The sequence below is a fragment of the Lepisosteus platostomus genome, chromosome 21 (assembly GCF_059453375.1).
Source record: "Lepisosteus platostomus isolate fLepPlt1 chromosome 21, fLepPlt1.hap1, whole genome shotgun sequence".
NCBI classification, from domain to species: domain Eukaryota; kingdom Metazoa; phylum Chordata; class Actinopteri; order Semionotiformes; family Lepisosteidae; genus Lepisosteus; species Lepisosteus platostomus.
In genome coordinates this window covers 1,304,056-1,320,215 of record NC_142631.1, presented here as the reverse complement: position 1 = coordinate 1,320,215, position 16,160 = coordinate 1,304,056, and the positions used below count along the sequence as shown (strand labels likewise).

The following is a 16,160-nucleotide window of genomic DNA, read 5'->3' as shown; positions in this document are numbered from 1 at the left end:
CTGTCGTGTTGGTGTGGTCTACACAGTCCTGGAGGGGAGATGAGGGAAAAATGCAGCTCTACGGAGCCCAGCGTGTGTTCGAAACCCATCACGGCCACAGCTGGTGTCGGAGAGGTTGGTTGCCGAGTGCGACAACACACGGGGGGCCTGGGGATTCTGGGAGCAGGCGCGGCCGGGCGCAGCCTCCTAGGGACCAGTCCACATGGGGGAAAGTGACTGCACACAGAGGACTCCGTCTGCAGGCTAGCAGTCCTGCCCAGGGAGAACCGTGCGCCCAGGACAATCTGACAGGGGCGCATGTCCGCCCACAGACGCAAGCGCCCGAGGGCAGAGACGGTGGGCACACGGCGCTGACGCGGTGCAGGGGGAGAAGCTGCATTGCTCCCCAGTGCTGCTGTCTGAAGAGGCCCTGGGTGTCCCAGCGTGTGCCTGCAGATGCCCTGGGGCTCAAGAGCAGCAGCACCGCAGGAGCTGGGAGAACCTGTCAACCAGGTCCAGTTCAGCCAGCAGTTCTGCACTTTACTCAGCACATGGAAGACCTGCAGGCACACCAGCCCCCCACATGTTTGGTTAATCATTTTTTATTGAAATACAGAATAAACAAATCCACATCCCAGGTACAAAGACCGTCTCCCCCAGCACACAGACACTCGGGTGATTAGACCAGGACAACAGTTACACTGAGTTGCGTACGTTGTTTTTAAAGGTGTAATTTAAATGAAGGTTTTAACAAAGCGCAAAAGCACTGATCACTGCGCAATGCCAATAACTCACAGTTGTAGCTCACAATCAGATTATTAATAAGATCATGAATTTTATTAACAGATTATGAATTACAGTCGAGGTTTTATGTATGGAGTTCAACTCTTTTTAGAGTTTAGGTTAAGAGAAGACAGCACGGCAGTGCTTTTGAAAGAGAGTTTTTTTTACGGTACTGGCTAGAATTTCAAGCAAGTGGACAGTACAGCACAGAAAAAGTAATCTGTTCAAAGCTGAATGGCAAAACCAACAATAAATGCACAAGTGACACGCAGGCATGGAACACTACATTTTCAGCCCACATACAGGTGCCCCTGCCCAGCACACAAGAACCAGGCTATAAAGACTTAATAGGGATTCCCTTTTTCACTCAAACACAAACCCAATTTAAATTCCTTACCTCAAGAAAAAAAGATCTTTTCTACAGTTTTTGTAGATGGACAAACTTTTGTTCACACTCTCATTGGACTATGTGGATTGTTTTATATAAATACACTTGACTAATTAATTTACTGTATCGCTTTCACCATTTAACACTACATGCCTATGGTACAGCATACACATCAACATCATGCATTTTGTAGCAACAGTAACACATATGCCAAATTGTGCCACCAGGGGGCGAACCACACAATTCCCTGCTTTTGTTCATGCAACACAGAAAGAACTTTTCAGTTTAGTGCCTTGAACTCCCAGTAAATACAGCTTGCAGAAGCTTTACCATAGGCAGCAACAACAGTGCAGGTTTAGTCAAAGCTTCAGAAGCCGCCGGAAGAAAGCAGTACTGCTTGTTGCAAAACAATCGCAAACTGGGGGATAGGGAAAAGCAAACCACTGACATTCGGTCAAGAGTTTAGCAACGATAACTTTGCCACAGGTATAACAATAAAGACGGCAAGCTTACCCTGAACCCGAGCCCAGCAGGTGTCACAGGTCAGCTGTAAAATATCCCATTGTTAAACCCGTTTTGAACATTTTTATTTTGACCACTCGAGTAATTTAGAGATCGCTGGAAGCCAAAACATCCTACTGCTCTCAAGGGTCATAAGACGGCCATTCCTGACTCACCGGAGGTCCAAGCGCAAACTGATGTCTCGAGGGTTGACCTGAAATAGCCGCTGGACTGCGTCTCTCCAAAATCAGGGCCGATAATACTGGTTCCAGGGCTCTGGGAGACAAATGCTGCTCCTGGGCAAGCCAACTGATCGGCCTGACAGCTCTGCAAGTTCACACACAGGGAGCGGTTCAGCTTGGCGCTGGGGGCCACTCTGATTTAAATGTCTTCATGGGTTACAGTCTGGGAGTTAGAAGGAACTAAAGGCAAGGCCTAACTTTACTGTCACACTGTATGTCAAATACATCCTTTCAAAAAACTCCTCATTTTACTTTAACATCATGCTGTACTTAAATGCAGAATTTAACATCACTAAGAGGAAAAAATGTAGAAAGATGAAAAACATTGCGCATATCCATTGACTATACCTAACTATCATTTCACCATTACCAACATCACTGTTGCCTGTTCTCAGAGAGCACAGTTAATGAAGTACATGATACTCCATGCTGTCACACAAAACAGCAGTCCCTAATTAAATCTTTCTTAACGATATACACAGTCAAACAATGCTAACTGCTTCTCCAATACATTAAATGTTTAGAAAGGTAAATATTTATATAAAGTTTAGCATATGTTTATACATATGAAAAAGAAGCTGCAGCCGGCAAACTTCAGATTTTAACGTTGTTAAAAAAAATCAATAAAAATTTTGAGATTCCATTTACCAGTGTGAGTTGGCACAATTCTTGGATTTCAGCAAGGCGGTATCTGCTGTGTGTCAGAAGATCCTCGTGCTGAATTCCACACTACTTCTGCAATTGCAGCATCTTCTCTTAGGAAGCGGATGTCTGCATGGGGTTTTTTATGGGAAAATTGGAACTGTTTTGTTTCTACCGTACTAATCAGACAACCAGTACTCAGAAAAAACACACCAGCACGTGGACGTCAGCGTGTCAATAACTCTGAACCAGAGAAGCTGTTGAAAGAGGAGTGACCAACAAAAAGTTCCTTTAACCACACATTGTCGCTCCTGCTCAGAGAATCGGACAGTATGTGTGACACAAAGGGCAAACAGGGCCACTCTCTGGTCGCATCTCGGGGCCAGAGCCACCAGAGCAGAGCAGAAACACTACAGCCCACTGGCTGGGTTAACAAAGCCTTCCACTGCAGAACTCAGCTGACACCTGGCAGCCTAGATAGGCAAGTCCTATAACACTCAACTCTTCATTACCAGCTATTGCAATGTTCTTCAGATTTTATTATCTAGGAATCATGGCATGGCAGCTAGAAAAAGCTTTAAAAGCTTTAAAAGTCTTTTTTCTACTTGTCTGGAAACAGGGCGTGGGACCTGAGAATTGAAGAGGTTTCGTACAGTCAGCTGAGATGCTGTGCTTATTAGAAAAAGTTTCCATAGGACCTCAGCAGCCCTGACATGTTTCTTAACCCATCTTGACAAAACTTAACAGTAAATATCATCTTAGAAAATATTCTAATATAATACAACTATTCAGATATAACAATAATAAGATAATTACCTTGAATTATACAAAAAGCTATAGATAATTGTAATCTATTTAAATATATAATGTTTTAAAGATATAATATTGTATTAAAAGATACATATGCTGGTGTTTTACCCAAGACAAAACCAGTATATAAAAAAAAAAGGCATACAAGTTAAAACATCAGTTTCCCAATTGGTCTGCTAAATAAACCAATTGTGTACTATATTGTTAAGAAAATGGAAACTTCTCATGCACAGAGAAGTCTCACTGCAAGTCAAGGCTGGTTAAGAAACAGGCAGGGACTGGCTGGTCACTTCCTACACTCCCTCGGCATGGACTCCACCGCTGGCAGGAAAGGAAGTGCCGATGGCTCAAGTGCTAGGCCTGAAAGCAAAGGCTCTCGAGCTCGGGGCTTTTAACACCCCCTCAGCCCATACCTTCAGAACGCCCCAAACAAATAACAGGTTTAATAGGCACAGCATTCTGCCGGCCCCCCGAAGCACAAAGGAGGAGTTGTGTGTTTTCTGCTGGATCCCCAGAAAGGATGTATTGCAGGAGAATACAGCTCTCACCCTCGTTGTCGTCGTTTTCTAACCACTTACTGCCGGTGAGGGGATGGGGTGGCAACAGGCTGCGCAGGGCAGACCAGACCCTCCTGTCCCTAGCAACAGTCTCCAGCTCCTCCTGGGAGATTCCCAAGCATTCCCGGGCCAGCTGAGAGATATAAATCCCTTCCAGCGTGTCCTGGGTTTGCCCTACTGGGCTGTGCCTGGTACACCTCCAGTGGGAGGTGCCTGGGGGGCATCCTCATCTCAGCCGGCCCCCATGATCCTCCCGGACCCCCAGGTTCCTCACCATGGCACGGAGAGCGAGCCCGGCAGCCCCGCGGAGAAACCTCACTTCTGCCACTCTAGGCAGCAATCTCCTTCCTTCAGTCACGACCCGGAGCTCGCAAACACAGGTGAGGATGGGGACGCAGATCGAGCGGGAAACCGAGGGCTTCATCAGAGAACTCCAGCCCTTTACCTGCATCTTGTTTAAAGGGTTCATTAGCATGGGGCACCGCATGAACACCGATGGATTTTAAAAACAAACACCTCCCTTGTGGGGCCTGCCTGGGCGCTTCGGAAGCGGCATAACTTTTCTCTTTGTGGCCTTCTTCCTGCACCTCAACATTTCAAAGCATTTTAAATGGCCGCTTTGTGCCTTTTCCCTCAATCCAACTATCAAAGGATGCCTTCAAATCAAACTTAACTTCACCTCCTATCAATATAAAAACGTGCTACAAAACAACCCTGCATCACAATATACCCCTCTAATGCAAACCTGCATGTATCCCTGTCCACACATAAAAGAGAAATTGTAAATCATGCAATCCTCTCCTAAAACCTGAAATTCAGCCCGTCCCCTCCGAACAGCAGCGACAGGCAGCAGAGAGGGTCTCCCGAGAGGAATAAAAGAGCATGCCGTCTTTTGCAGTCTTCACCCTCTCAGTGACCTGTCCACCTGCGTTTGAGAAATGACCTTGATTGGGTGCTAACTTGAGTGTATCTTCCACAGATTCAGCATGCAAACTAACATCACAAGGAAAACATAAAAACAAATTGCACGCAAAATTACAGATAACTCATCTGCAAAATGAAATATTCTGCCTCGATCTGCTGGATTTTAGGCAATGTCCACCACTACACAGAATTACAGAAAAACATCTAGGGCTTGGTATTTAAAGAGTGGCACACACCATGAGCTTCTGACTGCTCCTGGCTAGAGGTTCCTGTACCACTTTCAAATACTACGCCCATACAGTTATACATACTGCATTAGAATATGAATACAACTCTCATACTTAAGGAGAAAACAAGTCTTCCCTGCCCTGTGCGTATTGTACATGCCCCCAGCACCAGCAGACAGACCCACCACCACTCCCATACAACAACGTGCCTTACGGCGCCAGAACATACCGCCTCCGAGTTTCTTTTTAGGAGCTGATTGAAGTTATGGTCCCTCTAAGCTACACGGACCCACTTAAAACTTAAAACAAATTTGTCAATTATGCAAAAAAAATGGGTTTGCATTCGGCCATTTCACATTCCCACATGCTCAGAGCAGTGACCCTTAACGGCCCACTTGTCCCTGTCGACAACCTGACTTTGTGTCTCCTATTGTGTGGTCATCACTGTTGTCATCTGCTAAACCTTTCAACCACAGACCTCCTGTAAAGTCCTTAACAGCTACAGGTGAGTGGATTCCAGTCTTCACTGCAAAGTCTTCACCTCCTCAGTGATAACTGTGTAACAGGACGTACCTCCGTACAGTGTAGTGTACATCAAGCATCACTTAGTGCTAACTGCTAAGAACGCTGCCCAACAAGTGCGTTGGCAAAGACTTTGCAGCTGAAGAGAATCGCACAAATCCAGCACGTCGCAGACCTGCCTGCTATTTTTGCAGCCTTCCCACTGCGTGACTATGCCTTTGTATTGCCCTGACATGGCTCCTGTCGTGCTTAGACATACCCCTCTGCTTTACAATTCATACAAGTTGTCCTGAGGACAGCTTGTCCCTTTCATCCGCGTTTTGCTCACTGCCTAATACAACCCTTAACAGACATAAATGAACCAAGTGAACTGGTTGTTTTCAGCTTCCTTTAACCATTTGAAAGATCTCGGACAACATCCGCATTAAAGGAACTCCAGTCTAAAAGCTAACTGGTTTCGAAGTTCTAATTAAAGAAGTTACAAGATCCAACAGGCGCCAGAGAGCTCAGCTGCTACAAAGCCCGGACAGCAGCAGCACAGGGCGTCCCCAGTGCCAGGACAGGAAGGCCCTGCCGTAAGCTGACCTCCCCCCCCCCCAATCGACAGAGGGCCGCCACTATGCAAAGCCGCCGCAGGGCTTTCTGGACTAGAGCCCGGTCAGGTCCACGATGGCCTTGATGAAGATGGTGTCGTCCCGGATGTAGGAGTTCTTGGAGTCCAGCTTGGACAGCGGGCAGAAGAGTGGGCAGCCGCTGGCGATGTTCATCTCGCTGACGGGCCGCTGGAAGGAGGAGGAGGTGACGTCGGGCCGGAAGGCGTCGATGATGTGCTCCCGGTTGTTCTGGTCCAGCAGCATCAGGGTCACCTGGAGGGAGAGCGAGGTGGTTTACGGGACAGAAGGGGGTCTCCCGAAGAGAAGAGCCTAGAACACAGGCATCAAACAGGCATCGCCACCCTGCATGCTTCTGGCGACAAACCTTCAGCTGCAGCAGCTGTTGTACTAATAGATCAACCGCTGAAAAAAACAGACAGACATTAACAAGCCTGTCTGTCGCCTTCTCTTGACACAGCGAACCCTGTCTCAGAGTCTCCTGGTACCTGATCAACACATCGATCTCCCGATGTGGGAACTTTGATGTCCAAAAGTAGAACACAGAAGCATTACAGTGACCCGCTTCCCCCCCAAGCCAGAAACTCATCTGAAAGCCCTTACAAGGTAACCGTAGGGTAGTTCCTTTCTGACACAAGCCAGTCGATGAGGCAGAGCGAATCGCCCGACAGACGCAAAAGACGAAAACCCCCCCCCCCCCGAGAATCAGCCTTCAAAGATCCCAGCGGAGCATTTCTCCCGCCGCTGCCGGTCGGCACCGGCCCACCCCGGCGCTCACGGGCACACGACTGACCCGGCTCACCTTCTGGTTGAAGGGCCACTTGAGCAGGGCGTCGTTCTGCCCGCGCATCACCACGAAGAACAGGGACAGGTGTGTGCCGCGCCCCGTGCCGTCACCGTTCAGGTAGATGCGCAGGCACATCTTGTAGCCGTACTTGCTGGTGTAAAAGGCTGTAAGAGGCAAAAAAAAATAAAAAAAATAAAAGGGTTCACTGGAAAAACATCTCCAGTCCCAGAACTCCCCCTGCATCATTGCAAAGTGCATATCACTAAATTTCTTCCTGCAACATGATTTCATTCTGCCACAGTAACGCGGTGATTTAATGGAAGACAATGGCTAAGCTGCACAGATCGATACAGCTGTATAAGTCGCTTTGCATGTATATGCGAGTGCTTGGCCAGCTGCGAGCCACCACCATGGACTTCAAAACAGACACAGGCTTCAGATGGACACCCTCCCGGGATTCAGCACAATCCCGTCGCAACTGCACTAATCAAAAAGCTTCCACGGCAACAACATCAGGAGCAGGGGGACCAGCTGCTGCCACGCTTTCCGTTCGCGGTCTAGAGAGGAGGAGCAGGAAGGGCAACCTGGAGAGAACATGGCGGGGGCGCGTCCGGCGATGGCGTCCTGCCTCTTCTTCGTGAAGTCCGAGATCCTCCAGACGAAGACGCCGTCGTAGGTGGCGGCCAGGAGCTCCCGCAGCTTCCCCTCCATCTCCGCGATGGTCAGGTCCTTCAGCCCCGCCGTCCTCTCCAGCTGGCGCACCTGGGAGGCGGGGGTGAGAGGGGCAGTGAGTTCCCTGCGCTTACTCGTGTACGCAAAAAAAAAAAAACAACTCTGTTGAACTGAACTTGTCTGAGCTGTTTGCCCTGAAGCATTCTACGTTCACCTAGCCAGTCAATCCCCCCTGGCAAAAAGCACGTCTCTTTCCCTTTTTCCCAGAGGAGGTCTACCTGAGATAACGAGGATGCAGAGAACTAACAAATACTTATGCAAGATCAGTACGAAGGTCGAGCATGCATTAGGATTCATTGCTTATGACTCACATGAGTTGTGTTAAAGCACGCATACGCGAGCAGGCTATTATACTTCCGCAGGGAAGCTCCCAGGGCTGTCAGGTGTGTCAGGCTGCTCCCAGCGTACACCGCTAAGAGGAGTTTCTCCCCCACCAGCCCTTCGTCTCTACCAGGAAACACTGGCTGTCAGCCTGCCCCGAGGCAGACTGTGTCTGTGCAGACTACGCGTCTGTGCAACTGCCAGGAGAGCACGGGCGGCCAGACCTTGTTGCCGAGCGTCTCGATCTTCTCCTGGTCCAGCCGGTGCTGCCGGTTGTAAGCCTCCAGGGTCGTGGACGAGCGCTCCACCTCGCGGTTCAGCACGCACACGATGTTCTCGAACGTGCCCACCTTCAGCTCCAGCTCCTGGCACCGGCGGCTCAGCTCGGCCACCTTGGCCTTCTCGCTGTGCAGCTGCAGCTCCAGGGCGGCGGTGGCGGAGCTGGGCAGCGGGGTGAAGGAGGTGGCCAGGGCCACGGGGGGGGCGGCGGCGGCTCCCTGCACGGGAGGCGCCGCGCTCAGGTGGCCCATCTTGGCCTCCAGCTCGCGCACGGACTGGTGCAGCTCGTGGATCTTCAGGCTGGCGTGCTCCAGGCTCTGGGGCTGAATGCCCTCCAAGTTCACCTTGATGCCCATGATGTAGTGCAGCAGCAGGTTCAAGTGCTCGTAAGAGCACGCGCGCTCGTGGTCAAGCACCTTCTCTTTCTCCACCTTGAAAAGAATGAGACGATGTTTGTGCATCTACGCATAGCACATGGCTGCAGATGCATACTGTACTCCACCTGACTCTACTGCTTACCCTTCCATGCTCACTTAACAGTTACTCATCCTAGCAAATAGCAGGTAACATGTCTAGCAAATTGAGGATCCAGGGAACCTATAAATACTTATATGTCTTTTACTACATATTATGAATAGGAGCCTGACTCCAGATGTATCTACTGTATATGGCAGAAATAATTTAACTAGAAGCATATTAAGATAATACAGTGCTTTACGTCTCATGCATGTGTTTGGTGAACACTGCACTCATTTTCTCCTGCTTTTAATAACTGTGGTGACTGCAAAACAAGTTATTTTCATATATAACAATATTCTGAGAAATTACAAGTACAATCTACAACTTAGATACTGTGAATGACACACATTTCATCTACGGTAACCGCCAAGAAGGCTCTTTATAATTTAACTACTTTAACAGAAGGTAAACGACAAAAAAGTATTTGACAAGATGGGTTAAAAATGAAATAAATGTAGCAACAGTTTCAAATCCTGACTGGAAAAGATCTAAAAACTGGACATTGTTAAAGAAGGTCTTTTACACACTTTTAAAAAGTAAATACGCGAGGCACAAATGTGGTACAAACATCTCTGCATTGGCAGTGTGACAAAAGTTACCTCGATTATGAAAGCAATACTGGTATGAAAACTTAGGATGAGTTCACATTTCAGAAATTAAAAGAAAACATGAGTAATGTAACATGCAATACAATAATGTTCTACTGTGGTAAGATAAAATAAAAGAAAAGCTACTTACTGACGTATTACACCCAACAACATGAAATCTGCAAGGAGCTCTAAATTTACTACAGAACTTAATATGGTCCACATACTGCAATGAAAGAAACAGAAACATTGTAACAGGCAAAAGACTGTAACACATGACCCATGAACTTCCTGTGTTAGAAATCAGCAGTGTGCCCAAACACCCCTTGCTGGAGAGTAAATATGACCATTTTTAATTGGCAATTTATCTGTGATGTATAAGATGACAGCTAAACCCATTTCCATGGTCTGCAAGAGGCTTATTTTTTTGTCTTGCACAGGACTATGTTTGGCTCATGGAATACAACTGCTTCATGGTGCCCAGAACCTGCTACGCTTTACATCAAGTCCTTTATTAAACTGGGTGATGCATCTGAAAACCGATTCTCATTTGCAATGATGACCAGGAGAGAAACCCTTCTATACAGCAGGAACAACAGGAGTTAGATTTGGGTACCTTGCTCAAGGTACCAACAGCAGCCTCTCTCCTGGGATTTGAACCCACAACCCTAGTCTAGTTTGGAGCCCAGCCTTCTAACCACTACTCCACACTGCTGCCCCGTTTAAGACAAAAAGATATGAGAGATCTTGAACTTCTTCTGTGCCTTTGCCGAGTAACACAGCGACACAGAGGTGACGTTATCCAGAGGCTAGAGTCCTGACATCCAGCCGTAGTCACATTTGGCTGGATTCTCCCAGCAGGCGGCTGTCCAAACAGCAGGAGTTGCTGTTTGCTGGGATCCTAAAGCGCCCCAGCTGACTCATCCTGTTCATACAGCGACGGTGCCTAAAGCAGGGCGCCGCTGGGAGTCACAGCCAAGGGGCTCTGGTGACACGACCCTGCCTCCGACTCCTGACGATCAAGAGCTCGACGTGCCCAGGAAACCGATTCCTTCCACGATTTTCTGAACCACACGGCAGAGCCGCTAACATTAAAAGGGTCGCGAGAGAACCGCCATCGTGGCATAAAAAAACTTCTGCACTGTGTTCTGGTTCAGGTGCTCCCCAAGTAACTGTAATACTTGTAATACTACAAGCAGGAAAACACAAGAGTGTCCCTAATACTGCCCCGCTGAACCGTCAAATAATGTCCAGTCTCACAGCAGCTGGGTGAAGGGCTCCTGCGTATTTCTAGCCAGGTGCATTCAGTAACAAACATGAAAAACAAAAATATGAAATACTTTTCTCCCATTTCCCTCTAAAGCGATTACTGCTTTACTGTCTCATTCTAATGCAGCAACACCCCCTTCTTCCACAAATAAAACATTGGCCCTTTTGTTTGTAGTGGCAATGTCCACAGCATACCCCTGCTATTAAAATGATTAAGAATCCACAAAAGACAATGAAATATTAATTAATTGCCTTTATATAGTGCTTGTCCTCCCAAATTGCTTTACACAACTGGGGACCCACTTAATTACCCACTGAAGCACAGTCTGAAGCACTCAGACTTTCTGCAACAGGAGCCCTATCTGGGTGACATACAGCAGTCCCCCTGCTCAGCAGATCAGGTGAGGAGCGAGAATTTACCTCTCCACTTTTAATTAAGCAGAATTTAGGTCTCATGGGTTTGTTAATGACTATGTACTGTAGTTGAGACCTAAGATTAATCTCTCATCCAAAGGATGACAGCTCCCACACCACAAAATACTGGAGCATCCGATTGAAAATTCTGAGCTAGAGGGAAGAATGGAACCAAAAGTACTTAAACAAGCTACCCTGCCATATGGTTGAAGCCGAAGTCCTGGCCTCTTTCAGGAAAAGCTGGTTGAGATCCTCGGACCACTTGGTTACTAACCACCAAACGTGTTAGATGGGCAAAATTTAATTGCTCTTATAATCCATCACTAAGAACAGCAACTACGTTTCCCTTAGATTTCTCACAGTACTGACCAGGCCCAGCCACACGTAGTGTCCGAGATCTGACATCATCAAACCAAAGAGTTAACGCTGTCATATGTTTTGTATATTAAGTTGTCATAGTTCCTTATCTTGATGACAAGAGATCTCCGGAGTGGCACTCTTTTCATTTGGTATTTGGGTTTTTGCATTAATAAAATCAGAAAGACGGCACTTTCTAACTGCTTTATAGCTACTTTATCGACACTTACTTTTTCTCTTGGAATTTTCTTCTTGGCACAGCCTTCACATATCATAGGGTATTTAGGACAAATCTCATCGTGTGCCTGGAAAAGAGAAGGCACGTTTGTTTTCCAACCTGAAAAACAGTGTTGCGTCGCAGCCACTAGGCGAAATCCTATGGCAGAGAAATAAGTCAACTGCACTACAAATATTTCTTTTTCCAACGGGCGACTTTAACATGGGGAGTATTTCTCTTTTACTGTCTGTGGGAACACCACCACCACCACCACCACCAACCACAACAACAATAAAGCACCTTGCCAGTCCTTCATTATTCACCTTAATATTTTTAAAATGAAACGGCTCTTTGCAGTACTTGCAGTTCAAGGTCCTTTCCGGACATTCCCGCTCATTATGTCTCTCCTGTTCATTAAATCTTATGGCCTCTCCGCAGGACGGGCAGGCGATGATCATGAACTCGCACTTCCCCTCATGAAGGGCCTACGGAAGCGAGGAACACGGAAGGGAAGAAATGGAAAAACACCTTTAGAACAATGTGTGTATAAGGAGTTCAAAACTGCCCTTTCTTCAGCCTTTGTAACCACACGGTAGCAGTGGGTACAAGCTTTGACATCTAAAATGCACTCTAAGATGGACTCAAAAAGAGCTAAAAACCAACAACAAATCGAAAGGTTACTTTCCGGTTTCCCCTCACGTTGCAGCAAAGCCAGTCTATACAGTGTTATCCTAATAATACAGTCGAACTTTGAGAAGCTGACTCACTCTAAAACACTGCCCATCTCAATGCCTTCTACAGCTCTGGCCTACAGCGAGTCTGGCGAGCAATTCGTAATACTGAAGGAAACATAACATGACCATCTTTGGTTAGAAACAGCGGTACTCAGTATACAGTGCATGACTAATGAAGTAAACAGGATGACGTGCACACGTGATGAACGATGCCAAGAGGACGGGTGTCTTGGGATTCAGTTTCTTCAGCTGGAGTGCAAACGGGAGATGCAGGCAGTGGAGTGAGAGAAGAAAGCTTACCTCATATTCTTTAATACTGCCCTTCCAGGAGCATCCCTCATTGAGACAGACCGCAGGCAGGGCCTCCACTTCTCTGCGAGCTGCGTTGTCTGGGAAAGCCTTGGGTAGAGACCACAATAACTAGAATTAATTTACACATACTCACAAATCTTATCGAGCTCTCAGATGCCAAGCTTAACATGCTCTCGTGGCCAAACATGGCACCTGGCAGATTTCACTTCCATCATCCGGAACAATAAATCAGACTCTTTATTAATAATTTATGCTACACTACATTTCTGAATGACTCGGGAGCGCAGCCAGCTACAGTATAGCAGAACAGTTATTTAGCACAACACTGGAGAAACATCAGGCTGACTTTTCAAGCAACCTGCCAGTGAGTTGGACCAACAATTCCCTGGATTTCAAAATAAGTGTAGCCTATATGCTATCCAAGATGGGAACAGCTGGAAAGGTTCTCTCTGTGGTTAAAGGAAATGGGCACTATTATAGCAACTGTTGAGTTAACATTCCCAAATATTACTTACACAGCCCAGTGTCAGAATAGATGTTGGGTCTTCAAATATATCTTCTTTTATACACGCACTGCATTTCTGAGGCCCGGAGCTGAAAGGCGACACAAAAAATGTAAAAATATTTTTAAAACTAAAAAAAAAAGGTAAACATTTGTCATTAATAACAACAAACTTCACAGGAAACATGGAACAAATGGTTTCAACATACAGGACCAAGTGTTCACCACTTGAATTTGTAAAGGTTTTTGGGATGTGCTATTACCCATACTTATAAAAATAAAATCACATTCCTTACGGGTGTACTGTCGAGATATTTGCTCTTTGTAACAGGAGGTAATTAAATAGAGAATACATCAATCTTCTTGATGGTTTTAATATGTTATGAATCCTGGCACTTGAGGATGAGATGAGAGTGATGGCAGGAGAGAGATGGAGCTGGGTGGCTGTACACAATTATTTAACATGGATCTTGACACAAACAAAACAGATTCATTCTGTAAGCCCACCATGGCACTCACCTCACTGTTCTGTTAAAGCAATAGGAGCAGAATCGATGTCCACACTGGGCTTGAAAAGGTCTTCTGAGGATGTTTTGACAACAGTTACACAGGTGTTTGTCCTCAAGCTTGTTCGCCAAAATCTTCTTTGGGAATCCCGGCTTGTTGCCCTCCAATGACGAAGGAGGGGACGGATCCTGTGTGGCCATTATTATCCCAACACAAGGGCGATCTGTGGTGTGAGCAGCGGACAAGAGTCACTGACAACACAGAACACAAGCCAGCGTCCGTCTGACCACTGAGAAAGCTGCTTGCTAGTGTGCAATTCTTATCTCAGAGCTTTGGGAAAGAGAAAAAGAAACTGAAACTTGAAACATACTTCACAGACAATTCTTTAGTATGAGGCTGGGAAAATGCTGGGTTAAGTTGCCTTCACTAAGTGAAACACATATGATCACTGGATAGGGGCATAAGACAGGAGATGGCACATCCTTCGTGTTTACTAATTTAGTAATGAAGGTACTCTGAAATATTTTCCAGGCATTTCTTGAAGGACCCAGACATAGGGCCTCTATCACCTCCCTGAAAAGCCTGTTCAAGATACTCACAAACCTTCAATATAAGTTTCTTTTTTTCTCACTCCCCTTTGAATTCCCTTTCACTTTCCAATTACTAGCTGAAGGTCACTGTTTCACTACTGAGCATGAAATAGACGGCATCTATACCTGCACTACGATTTTGCTACCGTGGATAACTACTTTCAAAGCAGAATTATTTTGAACACCTGTCAATATATGTTTTTAAGGCATCCCTTTTAACAACCTATTCCGCTAGGAACGTCTTAGCTTATTTTTCTATATTATAACATATTATTGTATTATGAGACACATTATTAACATATTGATACATTAAGTGAGAAATAGATCCATAAAATATATAAAAGTATAAATAAAAATCAGATTTTCCTGCAATATGTATTGTTACCGTGCTATGCACAGTCAAAAGTAAGAGAATGTATCAACACGACCGTCACAGTATCCCAATCTCCAGAACAGTCTTTGTCGTAAAAGGGCACACCCAAAAGGAACATAAGATACAGGGTACTTATTTTTTTTTAAATGAGATTTATACTGGACGGCAGCTGCAGCTTCACGTCGAGGCCTCAGGTGAGCGTACTGAGGCCTACACAGCACCGAGCTCGGAGTTTTTTGTTTTCGGCTCCGATGAGGTGGGGAGGTGGGGAGGTGGGGTGGGGCGGGGCGCGGGGACGGCCTGTGGACTCGCAGCAGCGCCCAGCGCACCGACACTCGCAGAAAGCAAGGTCTCTCTAAAAAGAAACCCACCCCAGAAAAAAAAAGCATTCTCCGACTAATAAACTAATAAAAAAAGGATTGTTTTTTTTTTTAAATAAGAACATACGTCACGTCTCGCAACTCTCAGCCACACGCATCCTCTACAGCCGCCGGGAATTTCCCCGGCGGTACCTGCAGCGCCCAGTGTGGGTCACCACCAGCCTCCTAGCGCTGTCTTTCAGGGGGAACCTGTCAGACAGTGCCTAGACACCGGCTCTGAAGTGCACTGGTCCTCCGGGGCCTCCACTGGCTTGTATTATTTCCGAAATAGGAATAGAGCGACAAGCCCGCCCCTTCATTATAACGCGGAGAAGGGGGTGGGTGGGGGACAAGATGAGCGTTATTATCCGCACTCGGCGTGGAAACGCGGAGTCACAAAAAGCCCTACTTACCAGAAGTGAGCCCAGCATCGATGCTGACCCTGGGGGCGGTTATTCTCTCTTACGGTTTCGGTTTTCTTTCCGCAGTTACAACGCATGACATTTTCATGCCACTTTCAGCAATTGTGTCGTGACAGGCTTCCCCAGCCTTGCCAACGGCTGCCTTCTTTATCTTTCAAACTAAATTTGTCAAACGAGCACGGCATACGTTGGGTGAATGGGGCATAGAAAGACGAAAACGCATTTTACGGATACAAGCGAAAGAAATATCGGCGTCTAAAACAACATTCAACACCAGAATGAACTTAACAGGAAAACAAAGTTAGCCACGGCTAACACCCAAGCAAAGTCTGTGCTCACTGTGCAAAACAAACACTGCCGAGTGAGCAGTGGGGTCTTCAAAATTGCGAGGAAATTTTAAAATTGTAGTCCTGTCCTGGATTCTTTACAATGCTGGAGCCTCTACGCCAGGTGCAGTGTCTCTTTCAGCCTTTGCGCTTAAGCAATGTATTCCCGGCGTGTGCGTGGAATCATTTTTGCTTCGTTTTATCACAAATGTCGCTGAATAACACACCGCTGCAACGAGAAAGCACGCTTTCCGTGCACGACGAGGCGGTGCGGTTGAGCAACCTGAACGGCGTGAGAAATTGCAGTCGCGTGTCCTCCCCCTCCCCGCCGCCAGAGGCGCTGTTTGAAGGGCGCGCACCCCGAATG

The 16,160-nt window shown here is 46.7% G+C and overlaps 1 protein-coding gene across 4 annotated transcripts; it reads right to left on the bottom strand.

Annotated features, from left to right (window-relative positions):
* Positions 1-565: 565 nt before the first annotated feature.
* LOC148643809 (TNF receptor-associated factor 2-like) lies at positions 566-16,073 on the bottom strand. Of its 4 annotated transcripts, XR_015928900.1 has the most exons (12): positions 15,459-16,072; positions 13,736-13,946; positions 13,230-13,308; positions 12,703-12,801; positions 11,992-12,153; positions 11,682-11,756; positions 9,563-9,637; positions 8,251-8,736; positions 7,558-7,735; positions 6,989-7,137; positions 1,828-6,441; positions 566-1,697 (listed from the first exon to the last, which is right to left on the bottom strand). XR_015928900.1 is itself a non-coding variant. In XM_088614978.1 (11 exons), the coding sequence occupies exons 2-11, from the start codon at positions 13,921-13,923 to the stop codon at positions 6,223-6,225; spliced, it is 1,710 nt and encodes a 569-aa protein (XP_088471104.1). In that variant the 5' UTR covers positions 13,924-13,946; positions 15,459-16,072; the 3' UTR covers positions 566-6,222. The 4 variants fall into 4 exon arrangements, 3 of the variants coding, with proteins under 3 accessions (XP_088471104.1, XP_088471105.1, XP_088471106.1); XM_088614978.1 differs by having other exon boundaries at positions 566-6,441; XM_088614979.1 differs by lacking the exon at positions 15,459-16,072 and adding an exon at positions 15,134-15,439 and having other exon boundaries at positions 566-6,441.
* Between the last annotated feature and the right edge of the window lie 87 nt (positions 16,074-16,160).

What these genes read in the sequence shown, in the direction of transcription:
- LOC148643809 (XM_088614978.1), bottom strand. Translation starts at nt 13,923, where the DNA reads ATGGCCACACAGGATCCGTCCCCTCCTTCGTCATTGGAGGGCAACAAG. An exon ending in TTCATTTTAAAAATATTAAG is followed by an intron (nt 11,757 to 11,991) that starts GTGAATAATGAA and finishes TCTCTTTTCCAG; the next exon opens with GCACACGATGAGATTTGTCC. An exon ending in AGTGGCCCTTCAACCAGAAG is followed by an intron (nt 6,442 to 6,988) that starts GTGAGCCGGGTC and finishes CTCTCCCTCCAG; the next exon opens with GTGACCCTGATGCTGCTGGA.